At 38.5% G+C, this 20,727-nt stretch overlaps 1 protein-coding gene across 1 annotated transcript in view; it reads left to right on the top strand.

The window, feature by feature from the left end:
• USP34 (ubiquitin specific peptidase 34) overlaps positions 1-20,727 on the top strand; it is a gene marked incomplete at both ends in the record, with an annotated part of 249,862 nt that overhangs the window by 108,747 nt on the left and 120,388 nt on the right. The window contains 8 exons of the mRNA XM_080711495.1: positions 999-1,099; positions 1,297-1,506; positions 2,750-2,875; positions 3,859-3,981; positions 4,111-4,194; positions 5,244-5,330; positions 13,270-13,470; positions 18,252-18,334. Of these exons, the coding sequence (XP_080567621.1) occupies positions 999-1,099; positions 1,297-1,506; positions 2,750-2,875; positions 3,859-3,981; positions 4,111-4,194; positions 5,244-5,330; positions 13,270-13,470; positions 18,252-18,334 (1,015 nt within the window). The remainder of the gene's footprint in view (positions 1-998; positions 1,100-1,296; positions 1,507-2,749; positions 2,876-3,858; positions 3,982-4,110; positions 4,195-5,243; positions 5,331-13,269; positions 13,471-18,251; positions 18,335-20,727) is intronic.

Below are 20,727 nucleotides of genomic sequence, written 5' to 3'. Positions count from 1 at the left end.
GTAAACAGATTAAAGGGTTACTAGTGAAATGAGGCTCTAGTTTGAGTCATTGGGAGGAATCACCTCTATTGAGAAATTTGAAGAAAATGAGGGATGAAGGCTGGTGTGTGTGGTGTGTGTGTGTGTGTGTGTGTGTGTGTGTGTGTGTGTGTCTTGGGGTGGAATCCAGGGGCTTTTCTACTTTTGGGCTATACTCCCAGACCTATTTTATACTTTATTTGGAAACAAGATCTAAGTTGCTAAGAGCCTCATTAAGTAGCTGAGGTTGGCTTCGAACCTGTGTGATCCTACTATCTCAGCCTCCCAAGCACTGAATTTACAAGCGTGCACCACCATGCCCGGCAAGGCTTTGAATTCTTGACCAGGCATGTCTTAGTTTTTGCCCCTCCTTTTTGTGGAACTGGGGGTTGAAGCCAGAGACTTTCTATCTCTGGGATACATCCTCTATCTCTGGGATACATCCTGAGTCCCGTTTTATTTTTATTAAGTTGCTGAGGCTAGTTGTGAACCTAGGAACTCCTATATACTGTGATTACAAGCATGTGAAAGTATGCCTAGCTGAGGATTTTTTGGTTTTGTATTCATTTTCATAGTGTTTGTTTTGTTTGGGTGTGTAATAATGGGGAGAGAGAACTCAGTTGTTTTAAGTTCATTCTAGTTTCTTTTGAAATTAAAGCGTTAAGGAATCTGTTGCCTTTGTGTGTGTTGCTGAAGGAAATGCAGTAAATTTTCCATACTATCATTTGATATATGACTTTTTTATGTTTTTAAGGGAATAAAAATTGATCTTAGAATGGTGCTAAAAGAAAAGCCTTGTTTAACTTTTACTGGCTATGGCTAACCTCAGATAACAAAAAATGCTGAAAGCATGTAAAGAACTCATCTCAACATGGCTCAATTTGTTGCCACAGAATAGAATTATTATACCTGTGTGTTTTTGGTCAGAAAATGAGTCAACTTTCATAAAAGTTTTATTTCTCGCTTCTGCTGTTTTTAAGGAGGCCTCATGGGACCTGTCAGGATGATTTCATCTGGACATGAGCTAACCACAGATTATGATGAAAAGGCACTCCATGAGCTTGGTTTTAAGGATATGCAGGTGCATATATAAATTATGGTTTGTGTTTTAATTATCTATCATGTTAAAGTCAGTAGTTGAAGGTTTAGTTTAAAAATGGTTCTTATTTTATTAAAATTGTGAGTAGAATTACTTTATACTTAAGAATGTTTTGTTAAGTCAAAATTTAATATATATTATTTATTTGTTTAATGCTATCTCTCCTTTTTTTTATTTAGATGGTTTTTGTTTCTTTGGGTGCACCACGGAGGGAACGGAAAGGGGAAGGTGTTCAGCTCCCTGCATCTTGCCTGCCACCCCCTCAGAAGGACAACATTCCAATGCTTTTGCTTTTACAGGAACCTCATTTAACTACTCTTTTTGACTTACTAGAAATGCTTGCATCATTTAAACCGCCCTCAGGAAAAGTGGCAGTGGATGATAGTGAGGTAACTATATTGGATTTCATTTTTAAAAATCTTTTTCTTGTTTGTTTTCTTGGGGTACAGGCAATTGATCCCAAGGTCTTGCACATTCTAGGCAAGCGACATCCACTGAGCGACAACTCATTCCTTTTATTATTTTCTTGAGACAGCATCTCCCTACTAGTAGCTGTGGTACCACCATACCCTGCTTCACAAATCTTGTTTTATCTTCTCTCTCTCTCTCTCTGTTTGTTTGTTTGTTTCTTTCTTTCTCTCTCTCGCTTTCTTTCTTTGTCTTTCTTTCTTTTGTTCTTTTGTTCTTTCGTTCTTTGGTTCTTTCTTTCTGTACTGGGTGTGGAACCTAGGGGCTTTCTACCTCTAAGTTATACTCCCAGACCTATTTTATATTTTATTTAGAAACAGGGTCTAAGTTTCTGAGAACCTCACTAAATAGCTGAGACTGCCTCGAACCTATGCGATCCTCCTGTTTCAGCCTCCCAAGTACTGGGATTAGAAATGTGTGCCACCACGCTTGGCAAATTTTAGCTTTTTATATTTATTACCTTTTGGGATTTTTTTTTTTTTTTTTTTGGTTGGTGTTTGTTTTTTGTTTTTATACTAGGGTAAATAGCTGATGGTCTTGCAAAGTTGCTGAGGCTAACCTGGATCCTGATATCCTCTTTTTCAGCCTCCCAAGTATTGGGGTTATACACATGCACCACCACTCTTGTCTGGTGGAATACTTTCATTGAAATAAAAAATGGCTTATGTCTTATTTCTGAAACACTCTTTAGTTTGCTATCTTGCCCTAGACCCTTACTGAGCTAAGATTTACCAAATGATAATGGCAAAAAGTAGGTTCTTTAAATTTGTTTTCCTCATAATCTCTGCTCATATGAAACTACAAAGTAAGGTATGGAATAACAAAATAAGAAAAGTAGGAGGATATGCTTTCTTCTGAAATGAAAAGTCACAAGATTTAATTCGCTAAAATTTTGTTGTGCTTAGAATAGTGAGCTACAAAGAAGAAATCTGAATGGCATTATGAAACACTAGAGACCAGCATTTAAAAGCTTCTGCTCCAAAAAAATGCTCATAACAAGATGAAATAACTATGGTTTTATATAACTCCCTTTTCTCAAGTATATTCTGTTTATCATGTTAAAAGATTTTTTCATTTTTAGGAAAGTGAAGCTAGAAAATTTAGAAAATTTGATAATTTTTTTTCCTGATCTGTCTCGTTAAGCAGTTGTTCTTATTTGTGTAGAGCTTAAAATGTGAAGAACTTCATCTTCATGCAGAAAATCTGTCCAGGCGTGTCTGGGAGCTGCTGATGCTTCTCCCTACCTGTCCTAACATGCTGATGGCATTCCAGAGTATCTCAGATGAACAGGTAAGCCCTCAAAATCTTTTATTCCCCTGAAGGACGTTACTGATTGTATTCCTTATGTGTCTCTGTGGATCACATGCCTCATTCCATCTCAATGATTTTTGCTCATTTAATAGGTAAAAATTGTCAGTTCAGCCGGGCGTGGTGACGCACGCTTGTAATCCCAGCGCTTGGGAGGCTGAGACAGGAGGATCGCACAGGTTTGAAGCCAGCCTCAGCTACTTAGTGGGGCTCTCAGCAACTTAGTGAGACCCTGTTTCCAAATAAAGTATAAAATAGATTTGGGAGTATAGCCCGGAGGTAGAAAAGCCCCTGGGTTCCACCCCCAGTACCACCAAAACAAAACAAAACAAAAAATCCTGTTTCCAAATAAAAATATAAAATAAGTCTGGGAGTGTAGTAGGCCGGAGGTAGAAGGGCTTCCAGGAACCCCAGTACCACCAAAAAAAAAAAAAAAAAAAAAAAATTGTCAGTTCATTTCACTGTCCCATGGTACAATTAGGAAAATAAATGTCCAGTGTTATGTAAAAGCAAGCTTTCCCCTACCCCTTTGGGGATTGAGCACAGAGCAGTATTTGTGGCAAAAATAAATGAATAAATTTAAAAATAGCATGCTGTTAGCACCAGTTACATATTGATTTTATTTGAATATGTTTCAAAGTATATGTAATATTTGTGTATTTATATAATCAGTCTCTCTCCCATTTTTCTTTTCTTTTTATCTTTGTGGTACTAGGGATTGAACCCAGAGGCATTGTACCTTCAACATACATCCCTCGCCCGATTTTATTTCTTATTTGGAAACAGGGTCTTGATAGGCTGAGTCTCACTACTTGTTGAGGCTGTCCTTCAACCTGCAGTCCTCCTGTCTCAGCCTCCCAAGTACAGGGAATGCTGGCTTGGGCCACTATGCCTGACTAATTTTTCTTTTTAATAATCCCTTAGTAAATTGGATTGAGAGAACTGAGATTTTCTTTTCTTTTAAGAGTAATGATGGACTTAATTGGAAAGAACTTCTCAAGATTAAGAGTGCTCACAAGCTATTATATGCTCTGGAAATTATTGAAGCACTGGGAAAACCTAACAGAAGAATAAGAAGAGAGTCGACGGTAATTGCATTTCTACTCTTAGTATTAACTGTCTGTATTCTCTCTAGAGCATATTTCTTGAGTGTATTATCTTTTCATTCTAGAAAACTTTTTCTTCTCCCTTAACTTTTTGTCATTCTTTTCTCACAGGGAAGTTACAGTGATCTTTATCCAGATTCAGATGATTCAAGTGAGGATCAGGTGGAAAATAGTAAAAATTCCTGGAGTTGCAAGGTAAGTTTGATGAATGTGATATATTAAGAAAAGTAACTTTTTATTTTTTTTCAAAGTTGCATTATATATGTCTTCAATAATTTAAAACTGTTTACTCGTTAAAATCATAATTTAAGCTGGCGTGGTGGTGGATGCTTGTAATCTCAGCATTCGGGAGGCTGAGAAAGGAGGATTGTAGTTCGAGGACAGCCTCGGCTACCTAGCGAGGCCCTCCACAACTCAGTGAGACCCTGTTTCAAAAATAAAAGACTAGAGTCAGGTGTGGTGGTATTCAGTTGTAATCCCAGTACTTGGGAGGCTGAGACAGGAGGATCGCATAGGTTTGAAGCCAGCCTCAGCTATGTAGTGAGACTCTCAGCAACCTAGTGAGACCCTGTTTCTAAATAAAATAAAAAAAGGTCTGGGAGTGTAGCCTATAGTAGAAAGCCTATGGGTTCCATCTCCAGTACTACAAAAAAATAAAATGAAAACAAAAATAAAGACACTAAAAATAGGACTGGGGGTGTAGTTCGTAGGTTCCACCCCCAGTCCCATCCCCCCAAATCATAATTTAAGCCATTTATATGTAATCCCAGATACTCCAGAGGCTGAGGCAGGAGGATTACATGTTTATGGTCAGCCTGGGCAACTTAGTGAGACCTGTCTGAAAATAAAAATTAAAAGAGATGGGAATGTATTTCAATTGTAGAGAGCCCCTGAGTTCAATCCCCAGTAATACAAAACAAAGCAAAAGCAAACAAGCATAGTTTAAATTTATTATTATTCATTTGCAATTATGGGGTATCTTGGCACTTCTATTTTTAGCATTGCCTCCCTCTGACCCATCCCCCATTGAAATACTATGTTAGAATATCCCAGTGTCTAGGATTAAATGGCTAATAGAATATAAAGATAAGCTTATAGGTTCTGCAGGAATCTTTTGAAAAATTATTTTGGCATTAAAATGAAAGATTAATTTTCTGAAATATTATGAATGATATTTTTAAGTACTTAATTACTGGATCAATAAGGAAGCTGCTTCTCATCATTATCCTCGTGATTGCTTATAGTTTGTTGCTGCTGGAGGGCTTCAACAGTTATTAGAAATTTTTAATTCTGGAATTCTGGAGCCAAAAGAGCAGGAATCATGGACTGTGGTAAGTGAAAATTCACTGTTTTATCTACAGTGGGTATTTGCTTGAAGCACTTTAAATTTCCATTAGCAATCATACTTTTTTTTTTGTTTTTTGGTGGTGGTACTGGGGATGAAACTCAGGGGCCTTCTATCTCCGGGCTTCACTCCTAGACCTATTTTATATTTTATTTGGAAACAGGGTCTCTTAAGCCAGCTGAGGCTCCCTTCGAACCTGCGCAATCCTCCTGTCTCAGCTTCCCAAGCACAGGATTACAATTGTGTACCACCACACCTGGCATACATATTTTAAAGATAGAAGATGGCATATAGTAGAAATCTTGAAATACAGATTTTAATAAACTGCTTATATACTAAAAATTCTTTGTGTCAGTCTCTTAAAATCCTTAAGTGCTAAAATTAATTACTCTGAACTCTGGCCAGTTCACAAACAAGAATTTTTTTTATGTTAAGGTATATGTTGGCACGTACAAGGTGTGTGTGTGTGTGTGTGTGTGTGTGTGTGTGTGTGTGTGTGTGTGTTCCTCATGCCTGGCTTCTCACTAAATTCCTTTGGCTGATCTTAATCTGTGATCCTACTGTCTTACCCTCCCAAGAGATTACAGGCATGTACTACCATGCCTGGCTTTTTTCCCCTCTCTCTCTACTCTTAAAATTAATTTAGTTGAGATTCACTTACTTAATAGAGTTTTCTTTCTCCCTCCCCGTCTTCTGTGTTGCTGGGCTTGGAACTCAGAGCCTTATACATGCTAGGCAAGAATTCAACCATTGAGTTACATCTCCAGCCCTAAAATCTTTTAATATAATTCACATATGACCAAATTTGCCCATTTAAAATGTACAATTTTTACTGGACATGGTGGCATACTCCTGTAATCTCAGTACTTGAAAGGCTGAGACAGGAGAATTACAGGTTCAAAGCCAACTTCAGCAACTTAGAATTTCAGCAACCTATTGAGACCCTGTCTCAGAAATAATTGTAGCCAGTCATGGTGTGGGCACATGCTTATAATCTCAGTACTCAAGAGGCTGAGACAGCAGAATCACTGGTTTGAAGCCAGTTTAAGCAAACCTAGTGAGGCTTGTAGCAACTTGGTGAGAACCTGTTTCCAAATAAAAACAAATAGGTCTGGAGGTGTAGCCGAAGGAAGAAGACCTGAGTTCCAGTCTCGGTACAACAAAAAATGTAATAAAAAAAGGGGCTTGAAGTATACTCAATGGAAAACACCCCTGGATTCAGTTCCCAGTGCTCCTCTAAAATGTAAAATTTTATGGTTTTTAGTATATTCACAAAATTGTTCAACCATTACCAATATCTAATTCCAGAACAATTTTATCACTTCAGAAGAAACAGCATGTGCATTGGTAGTTGTTCCCTTTGTCTCCCATAAACATTTTAGCTCTTGACAACCACCAATCTTGTTTTTGTCTCCATGGATTTACCTATTTTGGACCATGTATGTAAATTGAACTGTATCATAAATGTCTTTTGGTAATTGAATTTTGATTTAGCATATTTTTTTTTTTGCGGGTCTGGGGATGGAACTCAGCGGCATTCGACCTCTGAGCCACACCCCCTGCCCAATTATTTAGTCTTTATTTTGAAACAGGGTCTCACTGAGTTGTGGAGGGCTTCACTAAATAGCTGAGGCTGTCTGTGAACCACGATCCTCCTGTCTCAGCCTCCCAAATGCTCGATTACAAGCGTGCTCTACCATGCCTGGCTTTTCATGATGTTTTTAGCGTGCATTGATGGCAAGCCTGTGTTATTCATTCATTTATATTACTATGCAGATTTTCACCAGTTGAAAGGTCAGGTTCTTCTACTTTTTAGCTATTATGAATATTTGTGTATTTGAAATTTTTCAGTTTTTTTTTTTCCTTTTCCAGTACTGGCGATGAAACCCAGGGGCATTCTACCTCCTATCTACATCCCCAGCCGTATTTTTTATTTTGAAACGGAGTCTTACTAAGTTGGGGAAGGCCTTGACAAGTAGTTGAGGCCTGTGAGCCTCCTGTCTCAGCCAGATTTCAAGTGTGCACTACCACACCGGCTTAATTTTCAGTTCTTTTGAGGATATATGTAGATGTGGTATATCCTGCAACACTTAATTAACTGTCTTTATGATAACATAGTGGGTGATAGGTTTCATCTCATTGTGCTCTTTAATTTTAATTTTTTTTTTGTGTGTGTGTGTGTGTGGTGTTGGGGATTGAACCCAGGGGCATTCTACCACCGAGTTACACCCCAGCCCTATTTTTTTTTTATTCTTTATTTCGAAACAGGGTCCCACTGAATTGCAAAAGGCCTCACTAAGTAGCTGAGGCTTCCCAAATGCTAGGATTATAAACATGCACCATAATACATAGCTTTTATTTTGAAACAAGGTCTCACTGAGTTGCAGAGAGCCTCACTGAAGTAGCTGGAGGCTGGTCACAAACCCCCAGCACAATTTTCTTATTTAGAAACAGGGTCTTGTAGCCAGGCATGGTTGCGAACGCTTACAATAGTCCTAGTACTTGGGAGGATGAGATAGAAGGATTGCACAGGTTCGAAGCCAGCCTCAGCTACGTAGTGAGGCTCTAAGCAAGTTAGTGAGACCTTGTTTTCAAATAAAATATAAAATAGGTCTGAGAGTATATTCCATCTCTAGTACTACCAAAAACAAAAAGCAAAAAAACGGTCTTGCTAGACTAATGAGCGTTTTAGTACTTGCTGAGGCTGTCCTTGAACACCACACCCAGTTAATTTTTCTTTTTGATAATTCCTTAGTTGGAGTAAGAAAACTGAGTTTCTATTTATAATACATCTCTTTAAATGTAATGGATAATTTTAAATTCAGGGTCTTTTTTTTTTTTTTTACTTAACCACCCCCAGCCCCCTTTTGGTACTGAGAATTGATTCCTAATTTTGTATTTGCTTTTTTTTTTTTTTTTTTTTTTTTTTTTTTTGGTGGTACTGGGGTTCCTGGAAGCCCTTCTACCTCTGGGCTACACTCCCAGACCTATTTTTATACTTTTTTAAATTTGGAAACAGGGTCTCTTAAACCAGCAGAGCTGGCTTCAAACCTGCTTGATCCTCCTGTTTCCTCCTCCCAAGTGGGGGGATTACAAGCGTGCGCCACCACGCCCAGCATGTTTGCTTTTTTTGTTTTTGCCATACTTGGGATTGAACCCCAGAAACATTCTGCCTTTGAGTTACCTGCACTCCTAGGCCTGTTTTTTTATTCTTTACTTTGAAACAGGGTTCGAGGGGCTTTTCACTAAGTAGCTGAGGCTGGCTGAGAACCTGTGATTTTCCTGTCTCAGCCTCGCAAGTACTGGGATTACAAGTGTGCACCACCATTCTTCTGAGTTTTGTTTTTGTTTTTGCAGTGCTGGCGATTGTACCTAGGAACATTATGCCTCTGAACCACCCCTCACCCCAGCCCTATTTTTATTCTTTATTTCGAAACAGGGTCTCACCAAGTTTTGGAGGGCCTTGCTGAGTAGCTGAGGCTGGCCAAGAATGTGGTTCTCCTATCTCAGCCTCCCAAGTACTGGGATTACAAACATGCTTCACTAACATTTCTAATTTTGATGAAGTCAATGTCGCTCTTTTTTTTTTCTCCCCTTTGGTGTACATATAAGAAATTATTACTTAATAAGAGATCAGGAAGATGGATGATTATGTTCTCTTCTAAGAGTTTTTAGTATTAGCTCTCACATTTAGGTCTTTGTATTTATTGTATATGGTACTGAAGAATGAACCCAGGGATATACTCCATCTTAGCTACTGCCCCAGTCCTCTTTTATTTGTTTTAATTTAAAACTGGGTCTCACTAAGTTGCAGAGGGCGTAAGTTGCTTAGGCTCGCTGCAAAACTGCAGTCCTCCTGTTTTGAGCTTCCAGATTCTGCGACTGAAGGTGTGCACCACCATTCATGGTTCTTAGATTTTAGATGAATTTTATATGTGATGTGGGATCACAGCATACTTTTGATGAAGTAAAGAATGCACTATGAAGCTGGGCACACTTGTAATCCCAGCATTTGGGAGGCTGAGACCGGAGGATCGCCGTTTGAGGACAGCCTCAGATACTTAGGCCCTCCGCAACTTAGTGAGACCCTGTTTCAAAATAAAGAACAAAAAAGAGGGCAGAGGGTGTAGCTTAGAGGTCAAATGCCCCTGAGTTCCATCCCCAAACCCGCAAAAAAAAAAAAAAAAAAAAAAGAAAAGAAAAGAAAAGAAAAGAAAAAAGAATGCACTGTGTGTTTGTGAAAGGGGTTGCTGGAGATTGAACCCATACCTCTGAGCTACATCCCCAGCCTGGGTTGGTTCTTTCTTTTTCTTTCTCTCTCTCTCTCTCTCTCTCTCTCTCTCTCTCTCTCTCTCTCTCTCCCTCTCTCTCTCTCTTTTCTTTCTCTCTCTCTCTCTTTCTTTCTCTTTCTTTCTTTCTTTCTTTCTCTCTCTCTCTTTTCTTTTCCTTCCTTCCTCTTTCTTTCTTTCTTTCTTTCTTTCTTTCTTTCTTTCTTTCTTTCTTTCTGTACTGGGGTTCCTGAAAACCCTTCTACCTCTGGGATACGCTCCCAGACCTATTTTATACTTTTTATTTGGAAACCAGGTCTCTTAAGCCAGCACAGCTGGCTTTGAACCTGCGCAATTCTCCTGTCATTGCCTCCCAACGCGCTGGATTACAAGCGTTGGGCCATCACGCCTGGCTTATTCTTTTATTTTTGAAACAGGGTCTCATTAAGTTGTAGAGGGCCCTCACTAAATAGCTGAGGCTGGCTGTGAACCTGTGATCCTCCTGTCTCAGCCTCCCAGACACTAGGATTACAGTGTACACCACCATGCCGATGTTTTGTTTTTATATTTAAACAACATCTTACTAGGTTGATGAGTTTCTCACTACTTGCTGAGGTTGTCATCAAATCTGTGATCCTCCTGTCTGAGTCTGTCAAGTACTGGGATTACAAGTATGTGGCACCACGCCCAGCTAGAATGCACTCATTTTATTTTTTTGTGTGTGGCTCTGGGGATTGAACCCGGTGTGTTCTGCCTCTGAGCTTCATCCTCCCAGCTCTGTTATACTTTTACTTTGAAACAGCGCCTCACTAGGTTGCTGAAGCTGGCTTTGTGCCTGTGATCCATCCTGCTATGGCAGTCTCCCAAGTACTGGGATTAACAGGCATTAACCACCATGCCTGCTGAGAATGAAGTCATATTAAAGATAAGAGTTGTATTTTTGAAGAATGTTTGTACTTTTGTAATTCTTCAGTATAAGTAAGACACAGAACATTGTCGTTATTTCAGCAATTCTATCCTGTTTTCTAATCAATTCTCTCCCAACTGATTTGCCATAGGCGACTCTTATCTGCTTTCTGTTCTTATCAACTAGGTTTTCATTTTATAGAATTTCTTATAATTGAAACAGTGCTATATATAATATATTTTTATCTTTTTCTTAATGTGTATTTTGAGATTGATGAAAATGTATTGCATTTTTTTGTGCTCTTGCTAAGGGGTATATTATGTAGATACAACACAGTTTATTCATTCACTTATTGATGGACATAAGAGTTGTTTCCAGCATTGGAGCTATTTTGAATAAAGTGTATAAGTCCTTTAGTTTACATATGTTGTTGTTTCTCCTTTCTCTCCGGTAAATGCCAGGTAATGAAATTGCAAAGTAATATGGTAAGTGTAAAGATGATTTCATAAAAAGCTGTCAAACAACCAGGTGTGGTGACACACACTTGTAATCCCAGTTATTGAGAGGCAGGGACAGGAGGATCACAGGTTTGAAGCCAGCCTCAGCTGCTTAGGTCTTCTGAAATTTAGTGAGACCCTTGTGTCAGAAGAATAAAATAGCTGGGCGTAGTGGTACATGCTTGTAATCCCAGCCTTTGGGAGGCTGAGACAGGCGGATCGGGATTCACAGCCAACCTCAGCTACTTAGTTTCTCTGCAACTCCAGTGAGACCTGGTTTCAAAATAAAAAATAGGGCTGGATGGTGTAGCTCAGAGGTAGAATGGTCCTGGGTTCCATCCCCAGTACCACTAAAAAGGGGGGAAAAAGCTGTCAGACTATTTTCCAAAGCAATTATAACAGTGTATGAGAACTTCATTTACTGAGCATCCTCCCCAGTAGTTGGTATAGCAAGTATTTAAAATTTCAGCCGCTTTGGAGCTTAGTATATGTAGCTCAGTGAGAAAGTGCTTGACTAGCATGCATACTGTCCTGAATTTGATCTCCAGCTTTACTAAGAAAAATAAATAAATTTTAAGCTGGGTGTGGTGGTACAGGTTTGAAATCCCAGTGCTTGGGAGGCTGAGACAGAAAGATCACAGGTTTGCTGTCAAGCTCAACAATGTAGTGAGGCCCTTCACAAATTGGTGATACCTTATTTCAAAACAAAAAATAAAATAGTATTGGAGATGTAGCTACCGGGTAGAATTCTCCTGAGTGCCACCCCCAGTATCACAAAGAAAAAAATTAAACTTAAAAATAAGTTGAGCTGTTTTGGGTTGATATTAGTATTATTTTATGATAGTTTTACTTTCTTCCTCCATGGTTGTTAATGATGTTTAGTATCTTTGTCTATTCTGATTGACAATGTGTCTTATCTTTTTCAGAGAATTGTCTGTTCATCTAATTTTTGAAATTGTCTTAGTATAGAATTAATCAATTTCCCCTTTTAACAATTTGAACATATCTTTTTTCAGATGTATGTATGGGGAATATAATCAGTGGTTAACTTTTTTATGTTAACACCGTTTTGAGAAAAGTTTTTAATTAAAAGAAAAATTTCTGTTATGTCTAAGAAATATTTGTTTCAAGCCAAGTGTGACGGTGCACATTTATTTATTTTTTGTTCATTCATTTACTCCATTCATTCATTCAGTTTTGCAGAACTGGGGATGGAACCCAGGGGCCAGGGGCATTCTACCTCTGAGCTATACCCCCAGCCCTATTTTTTATTCTTTATTTTGAAATAGGGTCTCACTGAGTTGCAAAGGGCCTAAGTAGTAGCTGAGGCTGTCTGTGAACTGTGATCCTCCTGTCCCTTCCTCCTAAATGCTGGGATTACAAGCATATGCCACCACACCTGGCTATTCTTTATTTCGAAACCAGATTTCACTAAGTTGCACTCCTGAGGCTGTCCATAAACCTCCATCCTCCTGTCTCAGTCCCCAAGTTCTGGTATTGCAAGTGTGTGCCCTGTTTCAAAATAAAAAATAAAATGGGGCTGGGGTGTAGCTCAGCAGTAGTAGGCTGGAATTCAATCCTCAGGACACACACACACACACACACACACACACACACACACACACACACACACACACATTATTTCAAGGTCACAACGATTTTTTTCTGATTTTTTATAGTTCTTTTTGCCATTTAGCTTTAGAATATGCTTTGAATTAATTTTTGCATGTATACGATAAGGTTGAGATTTTTTCCCTTCATATGGCTGTCCAATTTATCTAGCTTTTGTTGAAAAGAGTTTTTTTTTCTTCTTCTGCAACATAATATTGCTCTTAGTGAGGGAATTATACTGTTTGCTGATAAGATAAAGTTATAGCAGTTGGCATTGGAAATAAGAACAGGAGGCTAGAAATTAAAGCTTTGAAATTCTTATTTTGTACATAAATGATATTGTAATTTATTTAACATGTTTTTACTTAAAATATTGCTTAAAATAGGTTGTAAATTTTACTTTTTAATACCAAATCACTTAATATTTTACTAATGAGATACCTTTTTATTTTAAATGTGTATATGGAAAGGACAAGATTTTTATTTGAATTATTTTCTTAAATTAGTAAACAATGCTTTGGTCCCAGAATGAATCCTACCTATAACTTACTTTTTTTCTGGTCTTTTAATTTTGAATTTATGTACTAGGCATATTATATTAATGAAAATAGGGGAATGATATATTTTTTTTCTCATCCACAGTGGCAGCTAGACTGTCTTGCTTGCTTGCTGAAGTTAATATGCCAGTTTGCAGTAGACCCTTCTGATTTGGATTTAGCTTATCATGATGTTTTTGCCTGGTCTGGTATATCAGAAAGCCATAGGAAAAGAACCTGGCCTGGCAAATCAAGGAAGGCTGCTGGTGACCATGCCAAGGGTCTTCATATACCACGATTGACAGAGGTAAACTCCAGAAGTTAAAAATAAATTGTAGTGATGACTTTTAGTTATGTTTTGAGAAACTACATGTTTTTCTTTTCACAAATTGATGAAGTATACTAATGCAAGAAATGTTATTCTAGGCTAGATGTGGTGGTGCATGCCTGTAATCTCAATACTTGGGAGGCTGAGACACTTAATGAGGCCTTCCACAAATTAGTGAGACCCTTTTTCAAAATAAAAAATAGGACCGGGGGTGTAGGTTAGAGGTAGAATGGTCCTGGATTCAATCCCCAGTACTACACAATAAATAAACTGTCTCAGCTGAATAAAATATTTCTGGGACCGTGCTGACAGAAAAAAACAAGGAAGCAGTGTAGTGTTCCAGACTGACAGTTTAAACACATTTCACAGTGTCATAAATGGTTAAATAGTACTTTAATAAGCTTTTATTTTATTTATTTATTTTTGGTGGTACCGGGGGTGGAACCCAGGGGCTTTCTACCTCCAGGCTATACACCTAGACCTATTTTATTTGGAAACAGGGTCTCACTAAGTTGCTGAGATCCTTACTAAGTAGCTTGAGGCTGGCTTTGAACCTGTGCGATCCTCCTGTCTCAGCCTCCCAAGTGTGGGGATAGTAAGCCTTCATTGTAATGTTTCAGTTAAGTTTTTTTCCAGGATAAATTATCCAGGTTATAATATAATTCTCAAATTGATTATTATTGCTTTTTTCATGTTGCTTAATAATTTCAAAGTTTGTTGATATTTAATAATATAAATATATGTAAGTATAGATTAAGATGCACATGTTTATGGAATTATATAATTAGTTTTGGAAATATATGGATCTATATGGTTATTGAAAATAATTCAGAATATCCAACTAAATTTTCTCCTAGTCAGAAGTAACTATCTATAAATAACTTCACCTGTTGCCAGGCATGGTGTCTCAGGCCTGTAATCCCAGTACTTGGGAGGATGAGACAGAAGGATCACATGGTTGAGACCAGTATGAGATAGGAGGATCACATGTTTGAGACCAGCCTTAGCAATTTAGCAAGATCCTTAGGAATTCAGCAAATCCCTGTTTCAGAATAAAAAGTAAACTGGATATGGTGTTGCACACTTATAATATCAGTACTTTGTAGGCTGAGGCTGATACAGCATCATAGCTTCAAATGGGCCAGTTGCATTTTTTTTATTTTTATTTTTTGTGGTAGTGAGAGTGGAACCCAGGGGCTTTTCTGCCTCTGGGCTATACTCCTGGACCTGTTTTATACTTTATTTGGAAACAGGGTCTCACCAAATTGCTGAGAGCTTAACTAAGTAGCTGAGGCTGGCTTTCAACCTGTGTGATCCTCCTGCCTCAGCCTCCCAAGCGCTGGGATTATAAACATGAGCCACCACGCCCAGCAGCCACTTGCAATTTAGTGAGACACTGTTTCAAAATTAAAAATAAGACCCAGATGTGGTGGGGTATTCTTATAATCCCAGCATTTGGGAGGCTGAGACAGAAGGATCTCAGGTTAGCAGACAGCCTCAGCCTTCTTAGGCCCTTTGCCAGGCAGTGAGACCTTGCTCCAAAATACAGAATAAAGGCTGGGCATGGTGGTGCATGTTTGTAATCCCAGCATTCAGGAGGTGGACACTGGTGGATTGCATTTCGTGGACAGCCTCATCTACGTAGGGCTGAGGGTGTAGCTCGGCGGTAGAATGCCCCTAGTTTCCATCCCCAGTAACACACACACACACACACACACACACACACACACACACACACACACACACACACACAAACCCAAAAAGAATAAAAATAGGGCTGGGAGTGTTGGTGGGAGGTAGAATGTCCTTGGGTTCAATCCCCAGTATCTAAATACTTAAATACATAAATAAATATAAAAATAAACAAATGGGGCTGGGGATGTAGCTCAGAGGTAGAATGCCCTGGGTTCAATCCCTAGCACCACAATAAGTAAATAAACAAACAAATAGAAAATTGGTCTAAGGATTCATCTTGGAGATATAATGCTCCTGTGCTCAATATGTGGTGACAATAAATAAACAATTGAATAACTTACCATCTTGCTTTTCAGATACTTTTCTTATGTATATGGCAGTGTTAACATTGTTCAAAGTTAGCTGGGCATGGTGGTGCATGCATGTAATCCCCATGCCTGGGAAGCTGAGACAGGAGTATCGCGCAGGTTCAAAGCCAGCCTCAGCTACTTAGTGAGACCCTGTTCCCAAATAAAATATAAAGTGGGTCTGGGAGTATAGCATGAAGGTAGAAAGCTTCTGGGTTCCACCCCCAGTACCACCAAAAAAAACCAATAAATTAAAATAACATTGTTCAAAGTTTAGAAAATGGTGCATGCAGGCGTGGTGGTGCTTGTAAACCCAGTACTTTGGAGTCTGATACAAGAGGATCTGGGCAGATCTTCAGCTACTAAGTGAAGCCCTCTGCAATTTAGTGAGACCTTTTTTAAAAAATAAAGAATTAAAAAAAAAATAGGCTGGAGGTATAGCTCAGAGGTAGAATGCTCCTGCGTTTAAACCCCAGTACCACCACCCCCCCCCAAAAAAAAAAAAATTGGGCTGGAAGTGTAGTTCAGAGGTAGAATCCCCTGGGTCCAGTCCCCACCCCCCACAGAATAAAAAATTAGGGCTGAGGGTGTAGCTCTGAGGTAGAATGCCTACAAAAAAAGGAAAGAAAATATGTATAGATGCTCCTTGTGTTAGTTTACTTAGCTAAAATAACTACAGCATAGTATGTACATCAAACTTCTTTAGAACGCCGGGCGTGGTGGCGCACGCTTGTAATCCCCGCGCTTGGGAGGCGGAGACAGGAGGATCGCGTAGGTTCGTAGCCAGCCACGCTGGTTTAAGAGACCCTGTTTCAAAAAATATAAAAAAAATAGGTCTGGGAGTGTAACCCGGAGGTAGAAGGGCTTCCAGGAACACCAGTACCACCAAAAAAAAAAAAAACAAAAAAAAAACACTTCTTTAGAAGAAAACAATTTTGTTGCATTAATCCTGGATACAAGGGCATAAAATTTTGATGTATATTATAGGACACTAACTTTTTTCAGAATGTATTATGCAATTTTCCACATGGTCTGCTTAAGTAGTAGCCATGTCAAAAGTTGCTGTCAGTGTTTTCTGAAAATTTTGTTGATTCTTTCAGGGACAGTTTTTTTTTTTTTTCTTCTTTCTTTTTTGTGGTACTAGGGGTTGAACCCAGGGTCCTGCTACCTCTGAGCTAAACCCCAGCCCTATTTTTTGTTTATATTTTGAAACAAGGTCTCACTAAATTACTAAAGCTGTCCACAAACCTGCAATCCTCCTGTCTCAGCCTCCCAAGTACTGGGACTACAAGCATGCACTACCATGCTAGTTTAGTTGCTAACTCTTTGTCATATTATTGAATTAATTTGGTTCTACTAAGTAGATAAAGAACTAATATTTAGAAGTATTTTTCAGGCTCATGAAGTTTGAAAATTAACTTAAGGTTAAACTTTAATTTTCTTTTTTTTTGTATTTTGTATTGGAGAGTGAAACAAGGGGCACTTAGGCATTGAGCCAAACCCCCAACTCCCCCCCTGCCCCCCTTAGTGCTGGGGATGGAAACCAGGGGCATTCCACCTCCAAGCGACTTCCCTAGCCCTATTATTTATTCTTTATTTTGAAACAGGTTCTCTCTGAGTTGCAAAGGGCCTCACTAAGTAGCTGAGGCTGTCCTTGAACTGCGATTCTCCAGTCTCAGCCTCCCCAGCGCTGGGACATAGAGTGCACCACCACACCGGCTTTCACCTTCAGCTTTTAAAAGGGTCTGGGAATGGAACCCAGGGGCATTTGACCTCCAAGCTACACCCCCTGCCCTATTTTTTTTCTTTCTTCTTTAGGTTTGAAACAGGGTCTCACTAAGTAGCTGAGGCTGTCTATGAACCATGATCCTCCAGTGTCAGCCTCCCAAATGCTGGGATTACAAGTGTACACCACCACCTCCAGCTAAAAATTTTTTTTTTAATTTTGTGACAGGGTCTAGCTAACTTTCAAGGCTGATCTGGAACTTTTGATCTTTCTGTCTCAGCCACTGAGATTGAATTTCAACATAATTTTTGTATGTGGTGTGTATGGTGTTAGGGATTAAATCAAGATATTCTACCTTCGAACTACAGCACCAGCTTATTTTTTTTCTTATTTACAAAATGGCTTTTGTTATGTTCATGAGAGTGTCACTACTTGCTGATTCTGTCTTTGAACCAGCTATCCTCCTGTCTCAGCCTCTCAAGTACAGGGATTATAGGAGTGTGTCACCACGCCCAGCAATCTTCAGAATTTTAAATCTAGGATGCATACCCTGCATCATAGTATTATAGTGATATTTTTAATACTTATTTCAAGATGGTTGAGGATTCAACCTGCTACTACTTGCATATTTTATATGTATTTTCTTATTTCACAAGTAATAAAGAATCTTTAATTCTTCATTCACTCCCCCAAATTCAGTGACATATACAAAGTATATATTTTTATCGGTCCATGATAATCTGTGGATCAGATATAAAGAATATTATTGCTTGTATTTCTAAACTTTTAATATTTTCATTTTGATGTTTATGCTTTTCATCATGCTTACATAATTCTGGTTTTCTGACACTTGATATTTTTACAGTATTCTAAGGACCTTCTCTATCTTATAGATTAAAAAATCAAATCAAGGTTATTTGATGTCTTTGATTATCAGTATACTTTTTGTTTTGCTTATTTAAAGACCTTTTTAAATATTTTTTGTTTTAAAGGTATTTCTTGTTCTTGTCCAAGGAACCAGTTTGATTCACCGACTTATGTCTGTTGCATATACGTATGATAATCTGGCTCCTAGGTATGCATTTTTTTATAAGTTTTATGTATATTTGTATTTGTAATATATAGGGTCTCAGAACTCCCCTTTTAAAGAAACTTAAAACTCAGAAAAAATTTAGGATTTTATATTTAACTGCTATATCTTTAACGTAGCTTTACATATGTTGTTGACATTTTGCCAAAATTTATTATATATCCATGATTTGTACTTTCTGTGTTTGTTTACATTTTTCTTAATCTTTTGAGATTATGTTTAAGATATGACTATTTACCTAAGATATTTTGTTGTATATAGTCTAAAAACCAAGGAATTTTTCTAATAATGAGTGAATTTTTTTGATTTAATAAGTTTAACATTGATTATCAAATGTAAAGTTCATTCTTAAATTATCCAATTAATATTCCTTATAATAATTTTTTGTTTTAGGATTATATATTACCTTAATATATTTTCTGTTTTAAAAATAGATGAGCTGGGCGTGGTGGTGCACGCTTGTAATCCCTGTACTTGGGAGGCTGAGACTTGGGAGGTTCGAAGCCAGCCTCTGCTACTTAGTGAGGCTCTCAGCAACTTAGTGAGACCCTGTTTCCAAATAAAATATAAAATGGGTCTGGGAGTGTAGCCTGGAGGTAGAAAGCCTCTGGGTTCCACCCCTAGTACCACCAAAAAAATAAAAATAAAAATAAAAAATAGATGATTTCTCATCCTCCCTTCATTCTGACAGTTTGAGCAGTAAAGGCCAATTTTTTGTTTCTTTGCTTGTTTGCTTGATTGATTGCTTTGCAAAACTGGAGATTGAAACCAGAACCTTGTGCCTGCTAGAAGTGCTCTATCACTGAGCTATATTTCCACCCTTTAGTCAATTTCTTCTTTTTTTTTCTTTTTCTTTTTTTTCTTTATTTCTCTGTGTGTGTGTGTGTGTGTGTGTGTGTGTGTGTGTGTGTGTGTGTGTGTGTGTGTGTTACTGGGGATAGAACCCAGGGGCATATTACCTCCGAGGTGTACCCAAGCCCTGTTTTTGTTCTTCATTTTGAAACAGGGTCTCACTGATTTACAAAGGGCCTCACTGTGTAGCTGATGCTAGGTGTGAACCGTGATCCTTCTGTCTCAGCCTCCCAAATGCACCACCACGCCTGGCTCTGCCAGTTTTTTTTATAAAGCATTTTCAATTTGAGTTTTCTAATTCTTTTGTGAATAGATTCAGATTATACAATTCTAGCATGATTACTCCATGAATGATATATCTTTCCCAGTCTACCTTTTTTTCTCAATTAGAGATTGAACCCAGAGTCATTCTAACTCTGAGCTATACCCCAGCCCAATTTTTTGTTTATTTCTGTGGTACTGGGGGTGGATCCTAGGAGTATTCTACCTTTGAACTACAACTCAAGCCCTAGTTTTTATTTTTTATTTTAAAACCGGTACTCACTAAGTTGTAGGGCCTCACAAGTTGCTGCTGCGGCTGGCCTCGAATGTGTGCTCTTCTTGTCTCAGCCTCCCAAGTACTGGAATTACAAGTGTGTCACCATGCCCGGCTTCTGTTTTATTTTTTATTTTGAAACAAGGTCTTTATAAATTGCTGAAAGCTTAGTTACCTGGTCTTGAAACTGCAGTCCTCCTCAGCCTTCTTAGTACTGGGATAATAGGCTTATGCTACTTTGCCCAGCTTTCTCGTCTTTTTTTTTTTTTTTTGGTGCTGCTAGAGATTGAACCTAGGAGCATTCTCTCTCTCTGAGCTACACCTTGTAGCCTGATTTTTGTGGTACTGGGGTTCCTGGAAACCCTTCTAACTCCAGGCTACACTTTGAGATCTATTTTTATACTTTTTTATTTGGAAACAGGGTCTCTTAAGCCAACGCGGCTGGCTTCAAACCTGTGCAATCCTCCTGTCTCTGCCTCCCAAGCGCAGGGATTACAAGCATGTGCCACCACACCCGGCCTTAATTCTTTTTTTTAAACAAGGTCTCACTAAGTTTCAGGATGCTTCACTAAGTAGCTGAGGCTGGCTGTGAACCCGGATCCTCTTGTCTGGGGTTATAAGTGTGCGTCTCTATGCCTGGCTCTATTCTGTTTTGATGCCAATTATTGGCATTGGATTTGTGTGTGCATGGTATTGAGGATTTTATTTTTTTGCGGTATTAAGAATGGAACCTAGGGACATTGTACCTCCATTCTACACCCCCAGACCTATATTTCCATCTTTTCATTTCTGAAACAGGGTCTCACTGAGTTGCGAAGGGCCTCGCTAAGTAGCTGAGGCTGTCCACAAACCGTTTCTAGGTCCTTAGTATATAGAGCTAGAAATGTGTACATAAAGTATTGTGTAATTGTAATATGTTCTTTTTGTTTGGACTACTCTAGAGATTTTAATAACGTAGCAAAATTTGGTATAGGGCCAGTGTGGTGGCACA

This window comes from Muscardinus avellanarius (assembly GCF_963383645.1).
Source record: "Muscardinus avellanarius genome assembly, chromosome: 15".
Classification (NCBI taxonomy): domain Eukaryota; kingdom Metazoa; phylum Chordata; class Mammalia; order Rodentia; family Gliridae; genus Muscardinus; species Muscardinus avellanarius.
Note: the sequence above shows the minus strand (reverse complement) of the source record. Positions and strands in the feature narration are given on the sequence as shown.